We start from the raw sequence: 24,498 nt of genomic DNA on the forward strand, positions 1-24,498 counted from the left end.
GGAGAGAAAGGAACCCTCGTGCACTGTCGGTAGGAACGCAAACTGGTGCAGCCACTCTGGAAAACAGTGTGAGGGTTCCTCAAAAAATTGAAAATAGAACCACCATATTATCCAGTAATTCCACTACTGGGTATTTACCCAAAGAATACAAAAATGCCAATTCGAAAAGATACATAGATATATCTACCCCCGATATTTACAGCAGCATTATCAATAATAGCCAAACTACAGAAGCAGCCCAAGTGTCCATCAATAGATGAATGGGTAAAGAAGATATGGTGTATATATACAATGAAATATTACTCATCCATTAAAAAAAAAAAGGAGTGAAATCTTCCCATTTGCAACAGTAGGGATGGATAGAGAGGATATAATCCTCAGTAAAATAAGACCGTCAAAGACAAATGTCGTATGATTTCACCCATACATGGAATTTATGAAACAAAACAAAGAAAGAAAAAACAGACTCTTAATTATAGAGAAGAGACATGGTTTCCAGAGAGGAGGTGGGGGGGCAGGGAATGGGAAAATAGGTGATGGGGATTAAGGAGGCACTGGTTGTGATGAGCACTGGGTGGTTATGGATGTGTTGAATAACCATATTTTACCCTGAAACTAATATAACACTGTATGCTAACTATACTCCAGTTAAAAATTTTTGAATAAAGTTCTCTGAGAGGTGGGGGAAGGCCTCTGAAATGCTGAAGAACAATCTTGAATCTGCTTCCATCACTTAACAGTGATGTGACTTTGGGCAAGTGACACAATGTCTTTGTACCTCAGTTTCCCCACCAATAAAGAGGATGATAATCATCCTTACAGAACCATCAAAGTAAATGTTTAATAAATGATTTTTTAAAAGTAAAATCCCAAAGATAGGTCAGGTAAAAAAGCCAGGTGGTGGGCTAACCTCTTCTGTGTGATGAGGAGGTGAGGGCACAGGGCGCTCAGCTGTGCAGAATGTGCAGCCAACCCCAGAAAGAGCTTCATGCCCAGGCTTGTGGGTGGTGGGGGGCGGGCGACTGAGGGGGGAGAGTCACACTGGACACCTTGTTTGGCGTTTGTTTTTGTTTTAACCTTGTGTCTGCATGATCTGTTTTATGTTTTCAGAAAATAGCTAAGGCTGGTGAGTGAGCTAGGGTGAAGAAGAGGCAGAGGGGGTGAGTGGAGGAGGGTACTTCAAAAACAGGGATGGGGTGGGAGGGGCCCCACCAGCCCTGGCTCTGGCCACCGCCCTGGCCCATTGTGACCTCCCTGGATGTGCCCAGGCCTTTGTGACAGGCACCCTTGAGGAAGACCTGTGAGCCATGACACCTAGAGGGCCCTCAATAAGAGGGTGGCACGTCAGGCCAGGCTAGAGCCTGGACCTGGGGTTTAGAAGGGGTTATGGAGGGGCCAAAAACCCTGGGTCCCTGTGGCCACTCCCACCCCCAATGCCCCCAACCATCAGCTTCGAGCAGCCATGCAGGATGCTTGGATCCACCCTGCCAGGGGTTTGTAAGATGGCCCTGCCTGGTACCTCTCAGCTCCACTCTCTCAATAGAGTCGGCCAGACCTTTCCCACCTCCGGGGGTAGGAGGCGGGGGGCCCAGGGTAGGGGCTGAGGTACCTGGGAGCTTTAGGGCAAATGAAGAGGGAGAGATGCAGCGACAGAGACCGAGAGACCCAACGGGGACAAAACGAGGGCAAGAGGAGGCAAGGCTGGGGTGGGGCTGGCCCCTGCACTCAGGACGAGAGCAAGGGGCCCCCAGGCCAGGGGGATCCCCCAGCTCAGGGCCCAGACCCGGCCCTTGCCCACCCCTGCCAACAGGGGCAGGAACCCCGGCTTCACCCAGGGCAGCCCCCTCCCAGCTCCAGAACGTGCCCCTGGGTCCTGCAGAGCAGTCCTTCTTCCAGCTGGAGCAGGAAAACCAGAATCTGGTAAGTGAAGAGCCCACCGAGGCTGTGGGGCCAGCCCAGGCTCAGAGCCCATCTGTGCAATGGGTTTGAAGCTGTTCGCAGAGCCGCAGCTTCTGCCCCAGCCCCCACTGTCTCCGTCCCCTGCTCAAGAAGTGGCTATGACAAGCACTCCCATCTTTCTGCCTCCCATCCTCAGAAAAGACAGAACCAGGATCTGCGAGAGCAGCTGGGGGCCCTCCTGGGGCCAGGGCAGCAGTTTCTGCCCCTATGCCCGGAGCACTCGAGCTGCACGACCCTGGCCTGGGTAAGTGCATGGCAGACATCTGGCCCCAGCTGGACAGAGGGCAGCTGTCAGGAATGACCCAGTGACTCCATGTACCATACCCCTGCTCTGGCTCTCAAGCAGTCCGTGACCACAGATGCTGCCCATGGCCTTGGGGCTGACCCAAGGGCTCTTCCACAGACCCCTGAGCAGACCAGTTCCCAGCCCCTGGAGGACAGGGCACCCTTGCAGCTGCTGCGGCAGGAGCTGTGCCGGGGGGAAGAGTCCTTCGTGCAGCAGTCTCAGGTGGGTCCCTGGGAACTGGGCTGAGGGGGCTGGGTCCTTCATGCAGCAGTCTTAGGTGGGTCCCCAGGAGTTGGGCCAGAGGTGGGGGGCAGGGGTTCTTTATGCAAGCAGTCCTAAGTGGCTAGAGGAAGAAAGAACTGACACTGCTGGCCTTGCCTGTGCCCACATGGTGCCCATCCTCCAGAATGAACTGCAGCAGATCCGACTGTCCTTTGAGAGGAAGAAGATGGCCATTACCGAGGTGCCTGCCTGGCTGGGATGGGACAGCTACTGGGGGACCCAGCTGGTGGGACACATCATGGGTCCTGTTCCTTGGAGCGTGTGACCCAGCCTCCCCTCTCCCACCAGGTATGGGATGGCGTGGCCGAGGTACATATGGCCCTGAACAACCAGGCCACTGGGCTCCTGGTAGGTCCTCAAAGGGTGACACCCGGAGAATGAAGGGAACAGGGACTAGGCAAAGTGTGCAGGGGCAGGGGAGCTTTGAGAAACCGGGGAATATAGCAGAATAGTCAGGGTTAAAGGACCTGTCTTACTTCCTTTGCCTCCCCCCGCCCCCCGCCAGAACCTTAAGAAGGACATCCGGGGAGTACTAGACCAGATGGAGGACATTCAGCTGGAGATTCTAGGGTGATGTGCAGGGTCAGGGGTCTGGGGCCCTGGCTGAACTGGGAAAGGGGCTGGTGTTCTGACCAGGATGGGTGGATCAACCCCTGACCCCTCCCCAGTTCCACTACACCAGACCGAGAGGTGCTGCAGGCTGGGGTGGGGGACATACATGGCCCTGACTGTACAGCCCCCGTCCCCAGGGAGCGTGCCCAGTGCCGCACCCAGGCCAGGAAGGAGCAGCAGATGGCATGCATAGCGGTAAGCCCCCCACCCCACACCCTTTCCCAGTCTGACCTCACCCTGGAGGCCCCTCTCAGGGAGGAGATGCAGGCTACAATGGAGGAGGCCCCAGGGAGGGAGCCACACCAGGAGCCAAATGACCCTGAGACATGGCTGCAGGTGCCTGTCCTGGGCACTGGTGGGGTAGTGGGGAGAAGGTAAGAACTCGCAGCACAGGGACCCCTGCCATTGGGGGCAAGCTCTGACCCAGCCCCTCCCCTGCAGAAGGCAAGGCCTCAGCTGGGATGTTCCGAGGGCCTCAAAAGCCAGCTCTGGTAGGTGGCTCTGTGAGTGCATTGGTAGAGCCCAGTCCCCTGGGACCATCCCCATGGGCACCCCCGTCCCCTGACCGCCGCCGCCCGCAGGCTGCTGGCCCTGAGGCTGCTGCTGGGCACCCTGCTGGCCTGTACCGCTGCCTACGTGTACGTGGTGGACCCCGCGCCCTTCGAGGGGCTGGTGCCTCCCCTGCTGAGCCGTGCCGCTGTCTGGAAGCTCCGGGCCCTGCTGGGCCCGTTCCTGCACCTGGAGGTGGACGACTTCCTGCCCTTCTAGGCCGGAGGCTCAGCGGCCCCAGCGAGGAGGAGGCCAGGCGGCCGGCGCTGCCCCGGGTGCCCAGCGGCCGCGCCGGCCCCTGCCCACGGCACTGCCACGCGCCATCCCCACCAGGAGCTGCGGAGAAGGGTGGAGGCGGGGTCTGTCCTGAGGGCTGGGCCTGCGGCTGGACATACAGTCGTGACACACACGGCAGCGTGTGAGCTTGTTTCCATGGAAACGGGGGAGAGGGGCAGGAGGTTTTGCAGCCTTCTGAGGGCAATCTCACAGTGGGGATTCCTCAGGGTGGTGCCCCTGCCTCAGTGCCCACACCCCATGTGTCCACTGGTCATCAGCGCCTCCACAGGAAGCCCCCAGCCCACCCCTGGCCACCAGGGAGGGCTCTGAGCAGAGGGTGTAGCAGAAGGGTCTCCACTGAAGGTGAGGATGAGGATCCTCAGGCCTCATCCCTGGGGCTGGGCCCAATCAGTAGACCTCAGGGATGAGGTTCTCAGTCCTGAATCTGCTGACCCACTGACTTCACACCCCTCATGTAACCCTCTGTCCTTATCTGGCCGACCACCCCACCCTCCCCACACTTGACCGGCCATCACCCTCCCACCTCCCACCTCCCACTCCTGTCCCCTCCCTGACCCAGGGTCCCTGTCCAGCCCAGCCTCCTGGCACTGCCCCAAGGCTCGGAGGACAGGGGGACCACGTTGGTGGACAGAGCCATGGAGGTAAACACCAAAAATTTTATTTAGGGCATTAAATGGGGTTGGGGGAAATACCTTTTAGGACAATAGAGAGTAACTTTGTGGCTTGCTCATCCCCAAGTGGGAGAATTAGAGGCACCGCCCAGGCAGGAAAAGGGCTGGCCAGAGCTCTGCCCTGCCTCTGGGGGCGTCCAGGCCCTGGCTGGCTGGCAGGGACTGTAGGGCTGTGGGCAGCCAGGCCGTCTGAGGTCCCCCAGGTGCCACATCTCGGAGTGAAAGAGTGAAGACTGCTGGGTGGGGTCAGGCAGAGCTGTCACCAGGAACACACTGGGCTGGCAGGATCTCCTCCCCGCCCAGGCAGGGCCTGGATGACTCACCAGGCTGGCGGCTCCAAGAGGTTAAGGCATCTGTTCATGTGCTGGGTGTGGGGAGGGGGGAGTGCAGTGACCTGCAGGGGCAACCTGAGACCCCCACCCCAGCCCAACCCACAGAGGCCTGGGCTCCCTGGGGAGGAAGTGGCATCTAAAGTGCTTGGTCAGGCAGGGAGGTCGGGGTGATTGGTGCAACACCCCGGGAAGGCCGTGCTGGTCCCAGCAGCTCCAGGGCCCCTGCCTGGGGTGTCGGACCCCCTACAGCAGGTGGGGACTTCCTGAGGTGGGTGGGCACAGGGTCACAAGCCCCAGTGGGCTGGGAGTCAGTCAAGGTGCGGCTGGTGGAGAAGGGACCCCCAGCCCACAGCCCAGGGTCTGTGGCAGCCTGGCTTCCTGGGCTGTCCTCTCGGGGCCCCGGAGCTGCCTACTTGGTGTCCCGCTCAGGCCCCGAGAGACCGGGGAAAAGGCTGGAGGCGGCTGAGTGCAGGCGGCACATAGCCCCTCGGGGAGGCGCCCTGGAGGCCGGGCTCCAGGGTGCCCGCAGCGGCGGGCGGTCCTCAGGGAGGCCAAGGTGGCATAGGTGCAGGCCGGGGGGCACCCTGGGCTGGCCACGCCGGCCCCATCCACGGCTGCAGGTGCCGATCCGCCCCCTGTGGGCCGCAGCGTCCCATGAGAGAGAAGCAGAAAGGTGGAGGTCAGCATGGGGCACAGCTGCCCAGTGCAGGGTCCGAGGCCCAGCTAGCCTCCCACGTTGGGCCAGCCCGTGCCCCAGACCCCAAGTCTTTGACCTGGCTGTCTCAGCCCTAAAAAGCTGTGAATTCCCAATTCCCCCACCCCCAACATTTGGCAGTGGGAGGTGGGGGAGTAGGGGAGGCACTCAGGTTGCCAGGAGGGTGAGTTCTAGTAAATGTAGCTACAGGATGCACCACTGGCCCCCACAGGGCCCTCAGCTAGCAGGTGGCCCCCAAAGCACCCCCTACTTCCCTTACTCCATCTCCCCCAAAAGCCACTGGGTTCCCAGGGGGCCCTAGGGTGGCTGCAACCCCAACCTTTCTCTAAATGGCCTGTTACTACCAGGGGTGACGCAGACCCATGGGAGCCTCATACCTGGCAGCCAAAGACCCATCGGCCAGCCCCCACCTTCCAGGATTCCACCTCAGCTTAAGTCAGTGGAAACGCCCACGAGGAATGCCCACACCTTTGGCCAACACCTCTCCCAGAGCCTGACCCACTCTGCCCCCTGCCCCTGGAGCCCCCGCATTGCAGCAACAGCCCTGGCCTTGCTGAAGGAAAGGATCAAAATGACTCTTTTTCTTTTTTTAATAAAATTATAGATATATAGATGTAGATATAAAAACATAAAACAGACACAACGCAAGCGGACGCTGCCGTGTGCTTACTCTCGGGTCCCTGGCGCCAGGCAAAACTCTGACCCCCTCCCCGATGTGCTTCCCACAAGGACGCCGAGGCTCCAGTAGGGCCCAGACTTTGCATGCCATGGGGTGGGGTATCTCCAGTTTGGCAGGGAGGGGACTCCTGGTCTCATGGGCACCTTGTAGCAGCGTCCGGCCCGTGCCTGCTCCCACCTGCCCCCAGTCGCCTCCCACAAGAGCACAAAGCAGAGGTTAAGGCTTCAATGAAAGCGAGCTTCCCGGCAGTGGGAGCAGAGGGGGCCCGAGCGTTAACACATGGGACGTGGCATGGCAGCGCAGCGCACAGACACGGGGACGCACCCACCAGCTGGGTGAGACAGGACACACGGAGCCGAGACCCCACCCACAGCTGGCTGTCTGTCTGTCCATCGTCCACCTGTCTGTCAGAACCCAGAGCAGTCCCAGAGCTGGGTGCCTGGAGGCCGGGGCTGGACTCCCCGAAGAAGAACTGGCCTTGCCAAGCTACAAGCTTCCAGCAGGTCCCTGAAAGGCAACGAGTTAGGAGCAGTCGGGCGGTGGGGCCTCGGTCCAGTACAGCCAGGGACCCAGGCCTCTCTGTCCATCTCTGGGCCACAGTGACCCGTCTGTAAGGGGAGGAGGTGGGGACCAGCCTGGGGATAACCTCAGGGGCATGGGTGCAGTCGGTGCAGATGCAGTCCGCACCACCTTGCCGCCCCCACCTGTGGGAACAGGGGTACCAACACACAGATCCTGCAGCCTGGGGGCCCTCAGCCCAGCTGTGCCCTGGAGAGCAGATGGGTGGATGGACAGGCGGAGGAAGAGGGACAGGCTCGTGGAGGCGTGGTCTCTTCTGCTGACGTGTCCACACCAGGACTGGGCCTCCTCATCTCCCAGGGCAGAGAAGTCGGGAGGGGGGGCAGCTGCTGGGGGTCCTGGTCCCCGGGGCTCCACGGCGGATGGATGGCAGTCAGTCCTCACACTGAGATCTCGTACGTGGTCCCACCCACGCCGGACACCTTCTTAACGAGCGTGTGCCGGGCAGGGCTGGCGGAGGGCCCTGGGGGGCCAGCAGCAGGCCCCAAGCGGGCCAGGCCCGGGGACTGCCCGTTAAGCTTACTTGGGGGGGTCTTCAGCTGAGGGTGGTCCCTGCATCAAAACAAGCACATACATGCACACCCACAGTGAACACAGGATCACGGCATGACAGAGGCCAGCGGAGGCAACAGGACAGATGACGCAGACGTAGATAGAGCCCAGGGCAGCCCCTGCCTCTGAGCCCAGAAGGTCCCACCAGCAAATGGGTGGGGATGCAGGGCCTGCAGAGGGAGGGCTATTGCTGTCACAGGACAGACAGACAGATGTCAGAATGGCCATCACCCCCCTCCCAGGTCCCTTGGTCCCTCCCACTGGGACAGATCACAGAGTGCAGGGAGGCCAGGTGGACACTGGCCAAAACCCCAAGCCCTGGACTGTTCTAGTGCCCCAAGCTGGGGAGCCCAGGGGTGACTGTGGGACCCCTTCCCTGCTACCTCCTAGGAAGATGAGGGGAGGTCTTTCTGCCCTCCAGCCTGCCTAGTATTGACCAATAGCATTTCTGATCTCGCTGCCCAAACATCCACAAGGGTGGGAGCCACTCCCTCCTTTAGCTGCCACCCACTGGGACAGTTACACCCACAACAGGGACCTCCTCCCTGACTGAGCCTGTGCTCAATGTGGCAGGGGTGACACCTTGACGATCCCCATGCACCCACGGTGGGGCTGAGCACACACCATGTGTTCAGCTCATATACTTGGACCCGACCTGGCAAGGCAGCAAGCCTAACTTCCAATTATCCGTCTGCTAGGGACCTAGAACCAGCCTGCCCTGCTAGGCCTCGGTTTCTCCATCTCTGAGCAAAGGCCCTTACTGCCTGGGGCTATGTGCACCCAGGGCAGCATGTTCTGCCATGGGGTGATGTCCCCCAGATACAGCCTCCTGGACAGACACCATCTCCAGAGGAAGAAGCCCTGGGGTCCCTGCTACACTTGATCACGCCAGCTAGGGGAGAAGGTGTTCAAGATGCAAATCCTCCTGCCTCCCATCCTGGGACATGCCGGGGTTTCCTTAAAGCTGGGTGATCCCCATACAGGCTGGCCAGGAGCCTCCAAGGAGGGTGAGGCTCACCCCCGCAGGCAGCCATTGGCTTCCTGGACAACCCCTACGTGCTCAGCCAAGAGGTCCCACAGGCGGTTGGACACCTGATTGGTGCTGGGAAGCCCCCTGCCCCCTGGCACCCACCTCTGCATGGCCAGCGAGGGTGGCGACTCCGGGAGGTCCGTGTGGATGAAGGCGACAGCTTTGGGGCCTGCATAGGAGGGTGAGCGGGGTGTGCTGGGTGGGGAGGGTGGGCCCTGGCGCACTGGGGACCTGTGCGAGCCGCTGCCGGGCCGAGGCCCAGGGGCGTTGTTGTTGGCCAGGTCAGCCTGCAGGGAGGAGGAGGAGGTCCGCGGTGCCCGGCTCACGGCACTGGACAGCGAGGACAGTGAAGTCTGCAGCGCGGGGTTGCGGGCACCACCGAAGCCAGGCCCTGCCACCAGGTCATCTCTGGAGCCATAGCGCAGGGAAGGGCCCCGGGGGCCCTCGGACAGCGCACTGGCCTGCTGCAGGCTGTAGGAACTGGGCGCATCATAGACGCCCGAGTCGCCAAAGAGCGAGTCGGCCTGAGAGCGCAGAAGCCGTTCCCGCTCCTCCCTGTCCTTGCGCTCCTGGATGGAGGCCATGATGGTCCTGGACAGGTTGTCATAGCGCACAGGCGAGGGCTCCCGTGGCCGGGGACCCAGCACCGGGCTAAAGCTACGGGGCGGGGGTCGTGGCGGGTCACCCACTGCCCCCGGGTGCAGGTAGGGCGAGCGGTAGCTGGCCATGCCAGCCGAGGGGTGGGCTGGGCACGTGTGGCCACTGGGAGATCCAGGGTTAAGCAGACTGTCATAGGACAAGCTGCCATTGCGGTTGGGCAGCGCGTGGGGGGCAAAGATGCTGCGGTGGGGTGTGGGGGGCCCACCCTCAGAGCGCAGAGGCTGCAGGGCCACGTGGTCCCCGCCCCGCCGGCTTGCTGCCTTGAGGCTCAGGGAGCGCAAGGCACCCGAAAAGGTATCAGCAGCACTGAGTGGCGGGGACGGCGGGTAGGCTGCGTGCAGGCCTCCGGGCGTGTAGTCGGGGAGGTCCAGGCTGGGCTCTGATGCAAAGTCCAGGCTGTGGATGCTGTCCTCCCCTAGTGTCAGGGAGTCAGGGCCCGGGACCTGCAAGGAGAGAGGGCACACCTCTACCACTGCCCAGCCACCATGTCCCACCCAGCCACCACGCGCTCTGTGTCCACACAGAAGCTACAATCCTGGTGACATCAAAAGTAGCCACACGTGCAACCAACAAGCTGTTCCTGGAAGCTCTCCATCCCCTGACTACCTCTTCCTTGCCCACCACAGAGGCAAGTGGGGACAGGGTAGACCAGAGCACCCAGATGCTGCCTCTCCAGAGAAGGCTTTGCACCCTGCTCCTGCTCTTACTTCCCTGGGGAAGAGGAGGGGGCTGTGGGAAACAGCCACACGAGCTGGACCTTGAGGAGACACAGTAACCACACAGTGGCCCAGAGCCCTCTGCTGGGCACCTCAGAGCTGAGGATTGGAGTCTCTGCAGGGTAAGACCAGAGCTGGCTGCTACATCCACCCAGGGCAGTACCCTCAGAGCCCACCTGGGCAGGATCTCCTGGGGAGGGGCCGGGGCGCAGCCACAGCAATAGGGAGGAGGGGCCTCTTTGATTCTCCCGGAATCAAGGCATGCAGGAGCAGGCTTGGGCTGGGGATGAGAGCCTGCATAACCTCAAAGCCGAGACAGGGTGTTGGTAGGGACAAATGTGGCCTTGGGGTACTTGGCCAACCAGCCAGAATCCTCATGGGATCGAGGACAATCCCAGGAAGGAGATGAGGCAGGTAAGGGTACCTAAAGCCTCCCATTCCCAAGGACACTCCTCCTGGGGCAGGGCTATGGCATGTTGGCCAGGGAAGCCCAGACTCCCTGCCCAGCCCAGAGGGTTCTGAGATGCAGGGTCGAACAGGCCAGGGGTCTTGAGGGAAGAGGAGTGGTCAAGGTATACTGGCCCAGTCACAGGCTAGCCTCTCAGCCAGCCATGAAGGAGGGTGGGCAGCCTGGGAATGTTCAGGGTTCTGGATCATTCCTCAAGCTGTCCAGGGCTGCCAACCGCTCCACAGTGATCGTAGAGTACTTATACAACTCAGAAAAAATAAATGTGCTTTCTTAAACAATCTCAAATTCTTCTGAAGCCTTCCCGTGGGCCTTACAGAGTGACTAATGGTGGAATTTCAGGCATCCTGGCACATACTGCTCCTGGGGGCAGCCGCCTACCAGGCCAGTGGGCAATGCCAGCCAAGGAGAAGGGGCCAGCCAGGACTGCCTGTGCCAGGCCTTCCCTCATGCCTAGCAGGGATGCCCACAGGGTGAGGCCCTGCTGGTACCCACAAGGCTCTCTATGACCCTATGGCCCCAGGGGTGGGGCCTCTAGGAGTGGGACCTCTGGGGACAGGGTCTCCAGAAGGGGTAGAGCAGGACCTCCTGGGGCGGGGCCAGGCCTCCTCACCTGCTCACCAGGCCCGCAGAAGGGAGCCTTGGGACCCGAGGGAAAAGCAGGCCGGAACTTGTACATGGCAGGTGTCGGGGGGCTGGTCCTCTGCACCGACAGGGCGCTCTCTGGGGAGATGGACCGCAGTCAGGCTGGGGTCAGTCCATGTCCCTCCCTCTGTCTGGCCACCCCTACCTCACCAGCACTGCTTGGGCGTGGGGTCTGCAGGTCGCCTCCGAACGTGCCGGCCTCCACCTTGGGGGGCAGTGACGGCCCCAGGTCCAGCGGCTTCTCATCCAGCCGGTCCAGACTGCCCTTGGACTGGGAGGGGGCGTGGTCAGTGGTAGGTAGGGCATGGGCCAGGGGTGGGGCATAATGGGGACTCCTCCCTGGGCCCTGAGCTCTAGACCATTCCCCAGAATCTACCCAATTCCTCCCCCTTCCACTTCTAGGTCCCCTCCAACATAGTTGCTTCCTGCCTTCAAGGGTCTGCCTTCATCCCATCCCCTACCTGACCCCAGGGCCCCCACCTTGCTGCGGCCCAGGCCAGCCTTCAGCCCGTTGTCACTAAGCTTGACCTTGAGTGGGGCAGCTCGTTCCAGGAGCTCAGGCCGAAGGAAGGGAGGCTTCAGGCGAGCAGCCAGCGGCAGCCGGGGAGGCTCCACCACGTACCTGCACCAGGGGCAGAGGGGTCAATGGCCAGGGTGACCTGGCCTGAACGCTCACCAAAGACAAGGCTGGCCACACCTGCCAAGGGCAAAAGTAGACCAGGCTTAGGGTCCGCACCTGCCCACCCCAAACCCTGCAGGGGTCCCTTGACACCCCGTTCAGGCCTCACCGGGGTGCCAGAGGGCTGCACAGCACGTGCTCCACATTCCCATAGCAGCCTCGGGTGAAGGGGTTCACTCCCCCACGGAACTTCCCCGTCACCTGTGGACATGGGACCCCTCAGCCAGCCTGGCCACCCAAGGTCCAGGCCAAGGTGGACCGGGGGACAGGCAGGGACAGCTGGGGTTCCTCAGATGTAGGCTGGGCAGGGTCAGCCCATGAGTGCCCCCCCTCCCCACCCATTTACCCCGAGTGTCCCTGCAGGAAGCTGTAGAATTTCTGGGCCCTGAGTTACTGCTAGTACAGTTGTCCACAGGTAGGAGTGAGCAGGGGGACAGGGCAAGTGAGGCCCCATACTCCATTCCCCCACCCAGAGTCTCCAGGGCCAGATCCTCCCCCTATAGAAGCTGCATAGTCCACCTCACTAGAGGGCTCCAGTAGTCCTTTCCCTGACACCACCCCCACATGGTCCTGGTGTAGTCCTGGCCCTCTTGGCCCATAGGGGACCTCCCCCCCCATTCCCATCACTGCATGGCCCTCTCCTAAGGTCAGCACCTGCTCGTTGGTGGTACGCCCCCGAGTGACTAGCACCACATGGAAGCCAGTGAGGCCGATGACAGGGATGAAGAAGAGGCCAGCCACACACATGACGGCCATGCTGGCCCGTTAAGGCCAATGGCCATAGGCAAAAACATGGAGCAGGTGCCTGTGAACAAACTATTCCCACCACCACCCAACCAGGAATGGCAACCCACCCCCTGGGGACTCCCAGGCAGTCCCCAGCCCACACTGTCAGGCAGTCCCCCATCCACCCCGAGCCTCAGTTTCCCCCGTGGAATGTGCCCCCAGCCCATACTGTCTTTGCGGTTAGGCCAAGGATACGTGATGGTAGTGTGGGCGGCTCCCAGTCCCTCAGCGTGGTTCAGCACATAGACCAGGCCAAAGGCGACGACACCCACCATGTGTGCACTGAGCGACAGCAGGAACAGGAAGAAGTAACGGTAATTGCGGCGCCCGATGCAGTTGTTGACCCAGGGGCAGTGGTGGTCAAAGTCCTGGGCAGGAGCAATGAGTCAGGGCACAAAGTGGGTGGGAGAGGAGAGACATGGAGATGGGGGCGGACAGGGTGGTGGGATGGTCACCTCTACGCAGTTGTCGCAGACGCTGCAGTGGGAACAGCGAGGTGGACGGTAGAAGTGGCAGGTTGCACACCACTTCATTCGGACCTGGATGCCCCGTACATCCACATTCTTGTACAGCGGGGCCCGGAAGTCATCCTCCTTATCCTCGTCCTCATCCGCTGTGAGCCAGAACCAGGGGAAGGTGGCAGGAAAGTGACTTCCTTGGCAGGAGAGCCCTTCCCGAATCTCTGCCAGCCCACCCACCAGGACCCACCCCACGCCAGGCTCTTTCATGTCAGCCACTCACACTCTAGTGAAACTGAGCAGATTATGTGCCCAGTACAGGGCCCTACCTCGGGGGAAGACGCCAGGGTCCATGAAGGTGGCCATGCTGAAGTTGGCCAGGACAAAGAGGAAGATGATGCCATTGTAGACGGGAACAGCTGGGGACACAGCTCGAGTCAACCATGGGCACCTGCATTGGACAGCAGGATAGAGGTGGGTCTGGGGGTGCTGAAGCTGGGTGGGGAGGGGAGGTGGCAGCAGATGAATTAGGCATGGCCACACATAGGAAGGCTGGGCCACTGAGACCACCATCAGTGCTCAGTGTGGGAGTCAAGAAGGCCACTGCTGCCACATCCCTGCTGGGAGACCCCTGTACATCAGCCTGCTGCTCCTCTACTCAACCATCGGGGCTGAGCACCTTGTGCATGGTGTGCTGGCTCCCTCTATGCCAACACCAACTCCAGCAACCCTCCAGGTGGCTATTAGGAGCTCAACTCACAGTTGAAGAAACTGAGGCTCAGAGCAGCCCGTGGGCCGGAGGGGTGGCAGGCTGGGGGGCGGGAGCCCAGGATGAGAAATGAGCCCACTCTGCCTGTGTACTATGATAGACAGAGGCCAGCCCCAGCCCTTACCCAGACCTGTCCCCAAGCCCAGCAAGGCCCCTTCACCAGGGAAAATTCTCAGTCAGTAAATGCACGGTGGGTTGTCACCCCCGGTTTTCCCTGAGGGGTGCAGTCTCAGTGTCTGGGCCACTGGGCACATCCCCATCCAGGCAGCCCCTTCTTTTCCCTTCTTTTTAGTTTGTCACCTTACTATCCATATGGCAGTGCAGAACACCTGGAGACTCTAGAAAAGCACAATACCCCGCAACCACTCATCATCTCTTTCTACCCCTCAGCCCTTGGCTCCGAGGCTGCCCCCTCTTCCAGGAAGCCTTTCCAGACTCCTGGCACCCCATAAGGGTCACACACACCTCCCTGGTGGGTGTTTTGTCACAGAGAGTGTCCTCTTCAGCCCTCTTGGGACCTGATCAGAGACCCCTCCCTGGAGACAACCAGTCCTTGGGCACATGGCCTGTGGTCCCCTGCCCTGACCCTGCAGCAGGGTCCCTGAGTCCATTCACTTGATTCCCACAAAGTTCCTCTGGCCTCAGGTTCCTGATCTCTCCCATGGCTCCTGGCTGCTTTGACAAGTGGGGGGCACCCACTTGGGAGTTGGGGGGATTGTTCCCCTTCCCATAACTAGCCCCTCTGTGGAGTTGGGAGTGCCAGAGGAGATCCCCTACGGTAGCCCTGACTAAGAGGACAGGGCATCGTGGCCTCCAGCAGGGTGAGCAGTACCCATGGCCTTACCCACCGCCCCAGCGCACACCGGCCACGCTGGCGCACCCACGCCTGTCTTGGCCAGGAGCCAGCCCTGCCACCCCAGCAACCACCTCCATGGTAGCAGAACTTCGCTATTTTTAGTGGAAAGCGAGAGGCTATTTAAAGATTCCACTTCCCACGGCAGCAGGCTCAGCGGGCCAGGAGCCGCAAGTTACCCCATCCTCTTCTCCAGGACCTGCTGTGGAGGTGGATGCACTCCCCGAGGACACAGGTCCCCTCTGCCAGGAGGGCTTTTCTCTATCACCCCCTGCCCAGGCAGCCCAGAGCACCCACCAGTAGACACCTTCCACATTCCCCATCCCTGTGGGCTGAAGCCTGACATACAGATGGTGCTGAATGTGTGCTGTGGTCTCTGATCCAATCCCATTCAGCAAAGTGACAGTGGGTCCCTGAGGCATGGTCTGCTCAGCAAGGCGGGGTGGGGGCAGAAGCCAAAATGCCAGTGGGGATGGGCTCTCCAGGCAAGTGAGAGCTGCCCGCTTAAGAGAACCAGGTACTCCGAGGAGCCAGGGAGAGGCGCGGGACTGTGGGCCCCGCTCAGGTGGTACAAGCCAGCTCTCCATGATGCCTTCTGGGAAGGGCTAGCTATGCAATCTGTACAAAATGAAAATGCGGGCGCTCTTGTTTACAAAGTATCAAGGGGCTTCTGGGTGGCTCAGTCCGTCCAACTTCGGCTTGGGTCATGATCTCGTGTTTCGTGGGTTCGAGTCCCATGTCAGGCTCTTTGCTGATAGCTCCAAGCCTGAGCCCTCTTTAGATTCTGTGTCTCCCTCTCTCTCTGCCCCTCCCCCGCTGGCACTCTGTCTCTCCCTCTCTCTCAAAAGTAAATAAACATTAAAAAAAATTAAAAAGTATCAAGAATTTCAAGACACTGACAGCAAATCATTAAGGGCAAGTGTGGGCTCTCATGCACCTGTGAGTCCCATGGCATCAGTGGGGCCAGCCTGCTCTGGGAGAGGAAGGAGCTGAGAGGTCCTGAGGTGCTCCAGGGCCTGCAGATGTGCACACACAAGGTGGAGGTGGGTGGGCACTGAAGGTAAGAGGACACATAGGGGAGGCCAGAGCAAGGGCCCTGTCCATTACTGTTGTCCAGATTTTGCCAGTGGATCCTACCTGCCCTGTGCAGTAGAACATGAAATCCACCCTTCCAGCTGTGGGGGGTGGGTGTTTTTCTGTTTTCTCTATTTTAGAGGCAAGGAATAGGTATAGGAGAGCTTGTCACATATCAAGGCCTTGGGGTGAACCTATGTCTGGGCTGGGATTCTAACCATCATGCAGGCAGGCAGGGACTGAACCCCATGGGCAACGCCCCAGCCACACTGACCAGAGTTTCCCGTGGCCCAGGTGGCCTGTCCTCCCTGAGCCTCAATGATCCCGCCAGGCTGCATGGGTGGCCCTGAATGAGATGTCTGGGGCTGGGAGGAGTGGATAGCACCTGCACAGCAATGGGCCCATGTTTGGGATCTGCACTGTGATGGGGCAACGTTTGCATTGAGGTGGTGGGCAGCCTCTGTTCACCGTGGGCACCAACCCCCTGCATGCCTGGGCCGCACATACCAGGGAGAGTGGGGTGGGGCCTCAGCTGGTATTGGGCAGGCTTTTGGGGAGGTAGTGGGCAGGTTCTTGAACAGGGACCTGAGCCATTGGCCCCTCTGCCCACCATTGCCAGGCCCCCAGGCTTGACTCAGATGCAGGATCAGGCATTCCCCACGCATTCTTGTCCTCCCCATCCTCCCTCAGGGGGCCTTTGCCCCTAAGCCATGCCATAAGGAGGGTCCTAGCCTGGGTCATGCCTAAGGAAGACTGGCTCACTGGCCAGGGCCGGCAGGACCATGCACAGACACACATACGTATCCTCATGAACATGCAGGGACACATGCACATACACATAAGCAATGCACACACAGATACACAATATGCTCCAAGACACACTTGTGTGAATACATGTCTGTACATGCATGCACACAGACACATGTGCATACATAACCACATTCAAAAGGCACATGTATTCAAGCACACATCGACACATATTGACCCGCAAGACACACATGCATAAATATTTGCAAAGACAGATAGGCCCGCTTGTGCACATGCTGGCACACGTGCAGAAACACACACATAGATGCAGACGTGCCCTTCCTCACACTGACCCCCTTCCCTATGCTTCCCATGGACCAGGCAAGTGTGAGGACATGTGAGGACATGAAAGCTCTGTGGGCAAGGCCTGGCAGGCAGAACTGCTCAGTCCACCTTGAATCTATCCTAGGCTCCAGGAGGGCCCCTCTGCCCACAAGTACAACACTCCATTCCCACCCAGGGGACTGTATACTCCAGGCAGAGGATGGCCACCTCTTGCTGGCTGCAGCCATACTCTGGGCCCAGGGCGGGCCCGAGTGGGGGATGGCCCAGCTCTGAAGCTAGAAGCCCTCCTCCCCATCCAGCCCCCGCCTCCTGAGTGTCAGGGCCACACGCCGCCACCGCCATGGGCCCCACCCAGACTGAGGCCCCAAGTCTTCCTGGCCCAGCAGGGAGACACCACCCAGTGGGGGTGGGGGGTTCTGCAGGGACAGTATGCGCGCCGCAGCTAAATGTGGAATGGAAAATTTTACCTCAGGAGTTTTCATTTAAATCGGGTTCTTCATTAACACTGTGTTTAAGAATAATGCTCACACACGGGAGCACCTGGGACCAGAGGGTTTGTGGCCGCTCTGCCCTGGTCAGGCCAGGCAGGGCCTCTGTCCTCGTGCACCCATTCCAGTCCCTGCAGACATCTGAGCAGATGGGGAAACTGAGGTTCAGGAGGCCAAAGATACCCTAGGCCACAGGTAGTGAGGCCTGCCAAGGGGCTCACCTCAAGTTTCCTTCCTTCCCATGTGGACCCTGGCAGGAGCTCCATCCACCTGGGCCTTCTGTCCTTTCTGGGCCTCTGAGTATGGGGAAGGCTAAGGCCCATCCTGGGAACTAACTGTGACATCCCAGAAGTCAAACCTTTGGTCCTGGACAGACATAAGATGGCCTAGCCTGGCCCCAGGTGTTGGTAGTCTGAAAGCAGCTCCAGTTTTCTGATGTCTACAGGGTCCTCTGTCATTCTGCAGAGTGGCTCTGGGAGGAGAAAGGGGCTGAGGTGGAGGCTCTCAGAAACGGCACCTCCCACCCCAGCACCTGACCCAACCTGGCACTGAGCCACAATGTGAAGGGTTTCTGGAGCCCAAGGGGACACGACTGTACCAGGAACCTAGGAAGGCTTCCTGGAGGAGAAATGCCTCTGGATATCTGCCCTTCAGTGTGATGCTCCCCATCCTCCAAGGGGGATGCCCCACCTCTGGTCATTCTATCCACACCCCAGCCTCTCCTGGGCAACATGTCTGAATGTCCTGCTTGTCCCAGCCCCCTCAGTGAACTGGCCCGAGGAAGGGGTCCTTGGTCTTCTAGGCTCCTGGCTCCCCACCCTGTATGATGTCAGTGTAGACCTGCCTCAAAGGGGGCAACTCCTGTTTGCTGAGCAGAGAGGGGGCCTGGGGCCACACAGCACCCAGTGAAGTTCAAGGGGGAGAGACAGAGAAGAACCCTGTGGGAGCCCCAAGGGCAGGGTGGGGAGGACACAGGAGTGGACTGCTCCTTTTTGAGCACATGTCTGAGTCTGCAGCAGGCCCAGGCCCAGAAAGAGAGTGAAAGTGTGGGGGCTAGGGTGACCAGAGGATTGTCCCAAGGAGGGGACCACTGGGAGCCCTGCTTGCCTGGAATCTGCATGCTGTGAGTGGTGTCACTAGGCCTGGTTTGCCTGGCAGAACCCCTCTCAGGAGCCCAATTGTCTTGGAGGACTCCAGGGGAGCCAGGGGTGGGGGTGGGTTAGGGCCCCCAGTGGCCTTTTGGCCCGGAGAATGTGGCCTCAGAGGCTCAGGGGCGCCCGGTCCCAAGGGCAATCAAGCCTCCCTTGGCTAGATGGTCACTGAGCCTGGCCCCCAGCTAGTGCCCTTTCACCCCCATCTTACCGCAGGAACACATGCCACCTTCTTTCAGGCAGAGTGGGTCACATACAAGGCAGGACACAGGAAAAGGCCTGCAGTGCCCTTGAGGGAAACCTGCACCTCGCTGGGCCGTTGTTCCTGAACCCAGAACCCCAGCTCTGAGAACAGAGGAAGGAAAAACTTGGCAGGGTCCAGGAGCATCAGCGCCCACATCTTGGGAGTCAGGTTCATAGGGCAGTCTTGTAGGGGCCCTCTGAAATCACGGGAAGGGCTCACAACAAACTCACTATAGTGAGGCTTAGGTGAGCCTAGGAGGAGATACAGGCGGGCTCTCTGGGGTAAGGTTGATTTCAATTTCTTTAAAGATTTATTTCCGTGCATTTCACAAGTTCTTGAAAGAGAACACGTATTACTTTTAATGTTAGGGAGGAAAAACACTGAACTGCACTTTGGGAGTGAGAAACCAGGATCAGTAAGTGGAGGTCAGGCTACCAGGAAGCACACCTGAGGCCCTTCCAAGTCCCAGACACTGGCCCCGGGGCCAGGACAACTGGGCCCCACCCCTCCAGAAGACCTTGCACCCACTGCCCACCTGCCCCTCTCCTCTCTGCCCCACAGCCAGCAGCATCTGAATAACAAGAACATGCCTGCTTGCCAAAGCCAGAAATAAGCCCGTCCACACAGGCCTTTTTTAAACACACTCTTGGCAGCCTGTGGTGCCCACCCAGTCCCAGCCTCCAGGTAGAGGGCTCCCGCGCCTCCATGGGCACCCAGTGCAGACTCGCTATCCTCACAGCTGCTATCCACACTCTTCCGCGCTCTTGCTAAGGCCAAGGGTGCCAAGCCAGCTGCTGCTCACCCCTGCTCTGGGCTCACACTCCAGGGCTGACCTGCTTCAAAACAGAGGCCTCACTGGCTACAGCCACTTGTCAGGCTTCAGGTTCCCAGGAAGGCTTGAGTGGTCATAGCTTTAGTCACCTGGGCTGTCTCGGCATGGGACCTGTGGAAGGGGGTGGTCCCAAATCTGTACGACTAAAACCTGGAACCCCCAACCCCTACTTGTACCTGGGGTGGGGGGTGCCCCACAACAATTGTGTTGTAAACAGGCTGATGTGTGAGCCAACCTGTCTCAGGTGAAGAAGCTATGGCTGCATGGGCCCAGGGCTCTGCCTACCTTCTGACTCAAGGGTCCCAGTGCCTGACATGACCGGTGTCCCTGGATGTGACCTGGTCTGGGCCCTCCTGCTTCGACCCTGAGCCTTCCTGAGAAGGTCAAGGGAGGGTGGAGGGCATTGCCAGGCCAGCATCAAGGGTGGCTTTGGGGCAGGCACGTGGCAGCCAGGCCAGGCCACACCTACGCAGGAACAACTTGGCTCTGGCCCTGGGCTGGACACCCAAGAGCTGCCCTCAGCTCCTTGCTGGAGGCTGGTGGCTCTCTACAGCCCCTGTCCCCTCATGCAGCCCGTTGGGAGGGGAGGGCTGCAGCCACACCCTGGGCAGCCACAGCACACACTCCCCTATTCGGGCCCAGCTCCTCACACTCAGGGCCTGGCACACCCATGAGATGCCCACCAGCCACTAGTGTCCCCACACACAGAACTCACCTGTCCCTGGTGCCCCAGGATAGGTACACTCACTGTTTCTGTCTCAGCCCAGCGGGGGGCTCACGTGCGCATAGCTCTGGTGCCAGCCCTGCCATGCCCAGCCCTCCCTGCCCCTGCCCCCTGCCCTGCCCTGCCCAGCCCGCGGGCCCTGTCCCCCCAGCCCTGCCAAGCTTCATCTCTTGCTGTACCGACCCCTGCCCCTTCTGGCCCGGCTGTGGTCGCCTGTGCCCCCGGTGACGCGGGGACTCACGTGAACACGAAGAACAGGGTGCTGGAGCCGACCAGCAGCGCGGCGGCCGTGGCCACCGGGATGTACTTGGCGGGTTTGAGGCGCGTCCCGGGGCTGCGGGGCATCCTGGGCGCCGCGCCGCCGCATCCCTCCCCGGGGCCGGGCGGGCGGGGCCGGCCGGGGTCGGGCCGGGGTCGGGCGGGGCGGGCTGGACGCGGCGCAGGACCCGCGGCGGCGGCGGCGGCGGCGGCGGCGGCGGCGGCGGCGGCGGCGGCGGCGGCGGCGGAGGAAATCCCACCCCACGGGTAGCGGCGGCGGCGGCGCGCTGATGTCAGCGCGCCCCTTAAGGTGGACCGGGAGGGGAGGAAGGGGGGCCGCGGGACTGGGGCGGGGCCAGAGGGGGGGCCGGGGCGGGGCGGAGCTCGGACCCAAGGCAGACGCACCCGGCCCCCGCCCCGCCCCACGCCCTCCTCCCGGGGCGCTGCGTGCTGGAACCGCCCAGACTAGGGAACCACCGAGCTCCATCGGGCCCGACTGTGCTGGCGTCCTGCGTGGCGTTCGGGACCTGGGCCTGGCGGCGCCGTTCCTCGCCTTGGTGCCCCAGCCAGGCGTGTGCCCGCGGCTCTGTGAAGCCACCCAGCCGTCGCACACCTGCAGTCCCTGCCCGCTGGGTGGGCACCGCGGCAAACGCCAGGGCCCCTGTTCCCACTCCGCAGGCCCTGGCGCTGTGGCCTGTAGGTCGCCTCCTGTGCCTCTATTTGCACAGACTTTTCCCTAAACACCTCGGAGCCTGTCCCTGGGATCAGGTTGATGTCCCTGCTATTCCCGGATAGGGCCAGACCCCTCTCACCTGGAGCCCCCCTAGCATTCAAGGGGGTGGAATATTTGTGACTCTGTATGGGCACCTTCATTGTTTATCTCCTGTCCATCCCACAGCCCTCGGGCCACTCGACTGAACTAAGTCCTGCTAGTGGGCAGGGTAAGGGGGGGAGGGGGCGCTGATCTCTCAGGATCCTGACCCAAGCTGCATGCTTGGGAATGTGTGCATGTGGGAGAGCTAGGGCCGGATGAGCCCCTCAGCCTCCCCAAAGCAGGGTGGAGTGCCCCTCAGGAAGCGCGGGGCACCCTGCCCCTGCCTGGGATAGGCCTGTGGGCAGGCCCACCTCCTGCAGGAAATCCCACCCGCCAGTGCCGCTGCCGCTTAAGGTGGACCTGCAAGCTTTGCAGTGCCTAGCCGCATGCGGTATGGCTGGAGTGGGCTGAGCAACCTGGCAGCAGTGCAGAACCTCTGGGAGGTTGGGACCTGGGGCAAGTTCTGAAGCCTCCACAGTGAGGACCAGCCAGTCTGTTCCCTCCTACACACTCCCAGAGCCCTCTGCCCAGAAACCAAGACCCACCAGCCGCCTCCCCAGGTGGGAATACAAGGCGGGGGGGTCGGGGGCAGGGGGGTTGGCAGGGAGGGAGTGGTCCCCACCATCCTCAGCCTGACTTCCGCATTTTAGCCAGAATCCCTTGCTGCCCAGGGGCCACCTCTTCAGGCCATGCTACCAAAGGCCCTGGGGCTTCTTCACCCTGTGCCCTCCCTGTCTGTGTGAGAGCCTTATGAAGGCCCCAGCAACAGCTCTGCAAGCTGCTGGCTGTGAGCCATTAGAAAAGATGCCAGGCTGGGGGCCGGAACTGGAGCATTAATGCTGCTGCCTGACAGTAAAAATGGTAACGGGCTTTTCTTCCCATAACATCCCAGTTGTAGCCTCTGCCCAGTGGGGAGCCCACTCCAGGGGGCCCAGCACGGGGTTGAGGGATACCCTAGCACTAAGTGGGTTAAGGCAGCACGGACGCTTGAGCTGACATGTCCTTACCTCTGCCTCAGCACTCTAGTGGCCTCAGGTCACCAGATAGAAGATCCAGGGTCCTCACATAGAAAGACTCCAGCCAATACATGCCCCACCTTCGCCTTTGTTACTGCCCTTCTGCAACCCAGCACTGGGATCCCAGGCCCCCGGAAGCCTCTGGATGCAGGCCCACCCTTGGGGAGACATTCCTCCCAACACGCTCCCAGCTGGTGGCTCTTGCCCAGGTCTAACTCCAGGTCTGTGTAGGGGTACCAGGATGGCTGAGAGCTGTGAGTGCCAAGCACTGGTCATGGAAAGAAGGGGTGCTTGTTACCTCCTTGGTGACATCCCTGCAGACTTGCCTGGGCACAGGGGGGTCCTGGTGGGGGAGAGGGGTGCTGGGGGGAGACCCAGGCCAGTGAGGCCTCTGGCCCAGGAGTCCTCTCCTAAGGAGCTAAGATGCCCAGGAGAAGGAAACCACAGCAGAAAGCTTGCCCAACTTGCAGCTCAGTGGACTGACCTGGAACAGAAAGGTACATCATCTCACTTCTTACTCCATCCCCAATATTGTCAGCATCTCAATTCTGACTTTACCATTGCCTTTTTGCCACAGGGAGGAACCCAGCTGAAAAAACACTGGCTGGGGAGCAAGGCAGAGCCCCCCCCACCCCACCCCCACCCCCCCCCACACACACCCCTGCTGACATCCCTGCTCACTGGTGAGACCCACTGTCAGGACTGCATGTCTCCCTTTCTGCAGCACATTCTGCATTGTCAGCAAGCCACACCTTTAGTTTTTATTTTATTTTTTAGCAAGCCACACCTTTAAATGCACCCCGTTAATGTAGCCTGGTCACAGCACAGCTCTGTTCCCCAGCCATTCTGAGGGGCCTACCCCGTTGTCAGGGTTTTAACCCCTTGGAGACACAATTCATCACCCAAGAGGAAAGAAGTCAGCCTGTGGTTTTACATCAAGTGGGATTTATCTTGTTTTGGAGCCCAAAGCAAAGACTATTAAACAACCATTCTGTGCTGAAAGGGATGTCTGACTGCCCTTCCCTGAAGGATTAAGCCCTGGGCAGACTTACACACATCAGTGCTTCCAACAGAGGCCCATACAGAAGCAACACCTGTCCTTTACAACATCAAAATTCCAATTCAAGATAAGCAAGGTGCATTTCACAAGCTTCAATGTCCTTCCTTGGCGGGAAGGACCTCTGTGCCAACACCGGCTTCAAGAGCATCCACTCCTGTACCTCTAGAGGCCCAAGGCTGCCAGAACACAATGCTGACCAGCAAAGTTTTGTTTGGCTTTCAAAAAAAGAGCAGCTTCCTTTGGAGGTGCATCCCCCAGAGGGAACAAGGATCCAAGGTTTGGAATCAGACAGGTCACAGGACACACTGGGAAGTTGGACAGAACAGGACACAGCTAAAAGACTGGCCACAATGTAAAGCACCTCTAGCAGGTGTTAATGACCAATAGCTGAGTGAGAGTGCATCCACTCCAGAGCCCAGTCCTAACTTGCTCCTCCCCCACTGGAGGGCAGTATGGCCACACTTCATAACCCAGGCGGTCTCCTGGGACCCTTTACCACATATGCTTTTGAAAAGCCTGCTGGTGCACTGAAAAGCCTTTCTCCCACTTAAGATAATGTTTAGAGACCATTTGTTTTATAAGACAAACCCCTAAATGGCACTAACCCATTTGCATTCTTGAAAACGTCCCTTTATTTAAAGCTACTGCAGATGTCCAAAATTGCACCCAGATGGAGACACCGTTGAGTGAGCGGGTAAGACAATTCTCTCCAACGATGGCAGTGAGCTGTCCAACAAGGGCTGTGGGGCCGAGTCCCACCAACACAGTGCACCAGACTGGACATGTGTGCTATGGGACTGGCTTCTCCCTCCACCAGGGCAGAGGGCCAACCAAACGCGGCCTCAACCAAAGCCTGGAAACACACTTGGCCGTCTTGCACCAAAGGCCAGGGTACTCTGGCAGTCTTCCTTTCCCTACCTCAGAGGCAAAACAACAACAAAAAAGCCTATTCCTTGCCACAGGGCAGAAGCGCATGAGTCCCCCCCCCAACCAGCACACCTGCCCCACCTCAGCTGCATCATGGCCCCAGGGACCAACAGCTGCGCTGAGCCCACAGCAGAGCCAGAGGCGATGAGTGAGACCCGCAGCGCTGCTCCAACATCCTGGAGCCAGCAGGAACCCACACTGCTCCCAGGACAGGGCCGGCGCACACATGGTCCTGCCTCCGCG

The 24,498-nt window shown here is 60.1% G+C and overlaps 2 protein-coding genes across 7 annotated transcripts; one reads left to right on the forward strand and one right to left on the reverse strand.

Moving 5' to 3' along the window:
- The first annotated feature begins 1,276 nt into the window (after nt 1–1,276).
- On the forward strand, nt 1,277–6,351 carry CCDC188 (coiled-coil domain containing 188). Of its 4 annotated transcripts, none has more exons than XM_086682225.1 (9): nt 1,277–1,920; nt 2,096–2,203; nt 2,363–2,467; nt 2,652–2,708; nt 2,816–2,875; nt 3,033–3,097; nt 3,196–3,334; nt 3,581–3,630; nt 6,051–6,351. In XM_086682225.1, exons 1-9 carry the CDS (start codon nt 1,387–1,389, stop codon nt 6,136–6,138), a joined length of 1,206 nt encoding a protein of 401 aa, XP_086538351.1. In that variant the 5' UTR covers nt 1,277–1,386; the 3' UTR covers nt 6,139–6,351. The 4 variants fall into 4 exon arrangements, with proteins under 4 accessions (XP_086538351.1, XP_086538349.1, XP_025789407.2 ...); XM_086682223.1 differs by lacking the exon at nt 6,051–6,351 and adding an exon at nt 3,721–4,097; XM_025933622.2 differs by lacking the exon at nt 6,051–6,351 and adding an exon at nt 3,721–4,097 and having other exon boundaries at nt 3,277–3,334.
- ZDHHC8 (zDHHC palmitoyltransferase 8) lies at nt 4,628–20,587 on the reverse strand. Of its 3 annotated transcripts, none has more exons than XM_025933403.2 (11): nt 20,422–20,587; nt 13,283–13,404; nt 12,951–13,108; nt 12,691–12,863; nt 12,364–12,466; nt 11,819–11,910; nt 11,511–11,652; nt 11,181–11,301; nt 10,999–11,108; nt 8,646–9,646; nt 4,628–5,623 (listed from the first exon to the last, which is right to left on the reverse strand). In XM_025933403.2, exons 1-11 carry the CDS (start codon nt 20,523–20,525, stop codon nt 5,398–5,400), a joined length of 2,352 nt encoding a protein of 783 aa, XP_025789188.1. In that variant the 5' UTR covers nt 20,526–20,587; the 3' UTR covers nt 4,628–5,397. The 3 variants fall into 3 exon arrangements, with proteins under 3 accessions (XP_025789188.1, XP_086538348.1, XP_025789189.1); XM_025933404.2 differs by lacking the exon at nt 4,628–5,623 and adding an exon at nt 6,280–7,513 and having other exon boundaries at nt 20,422–20,581; XM_086682222.1 differs by lacking the exons at nt 10,999–11,108; nt 11,181–11,301 and having other exon boundaries at nt 20,422–20,586.
- Between the last annotated feature and the right edge of the window lie 3,911 nt (nt 20,588–24,498).

The sequence above is a fragment of the Puma concolor genome, chromosome D3 (assembly GCF_028749965.1).
Source record: "Puma concolor isolate L17-30 chromosome D3, mPumCon1.1.hap2, whole genome shotgun sequence".
Taxonomy (NCBI): Eukaryota; Metazoa; Chordata; class Mammalia; order Carnivora; family Felidae; genus Puma; species Puma concolor.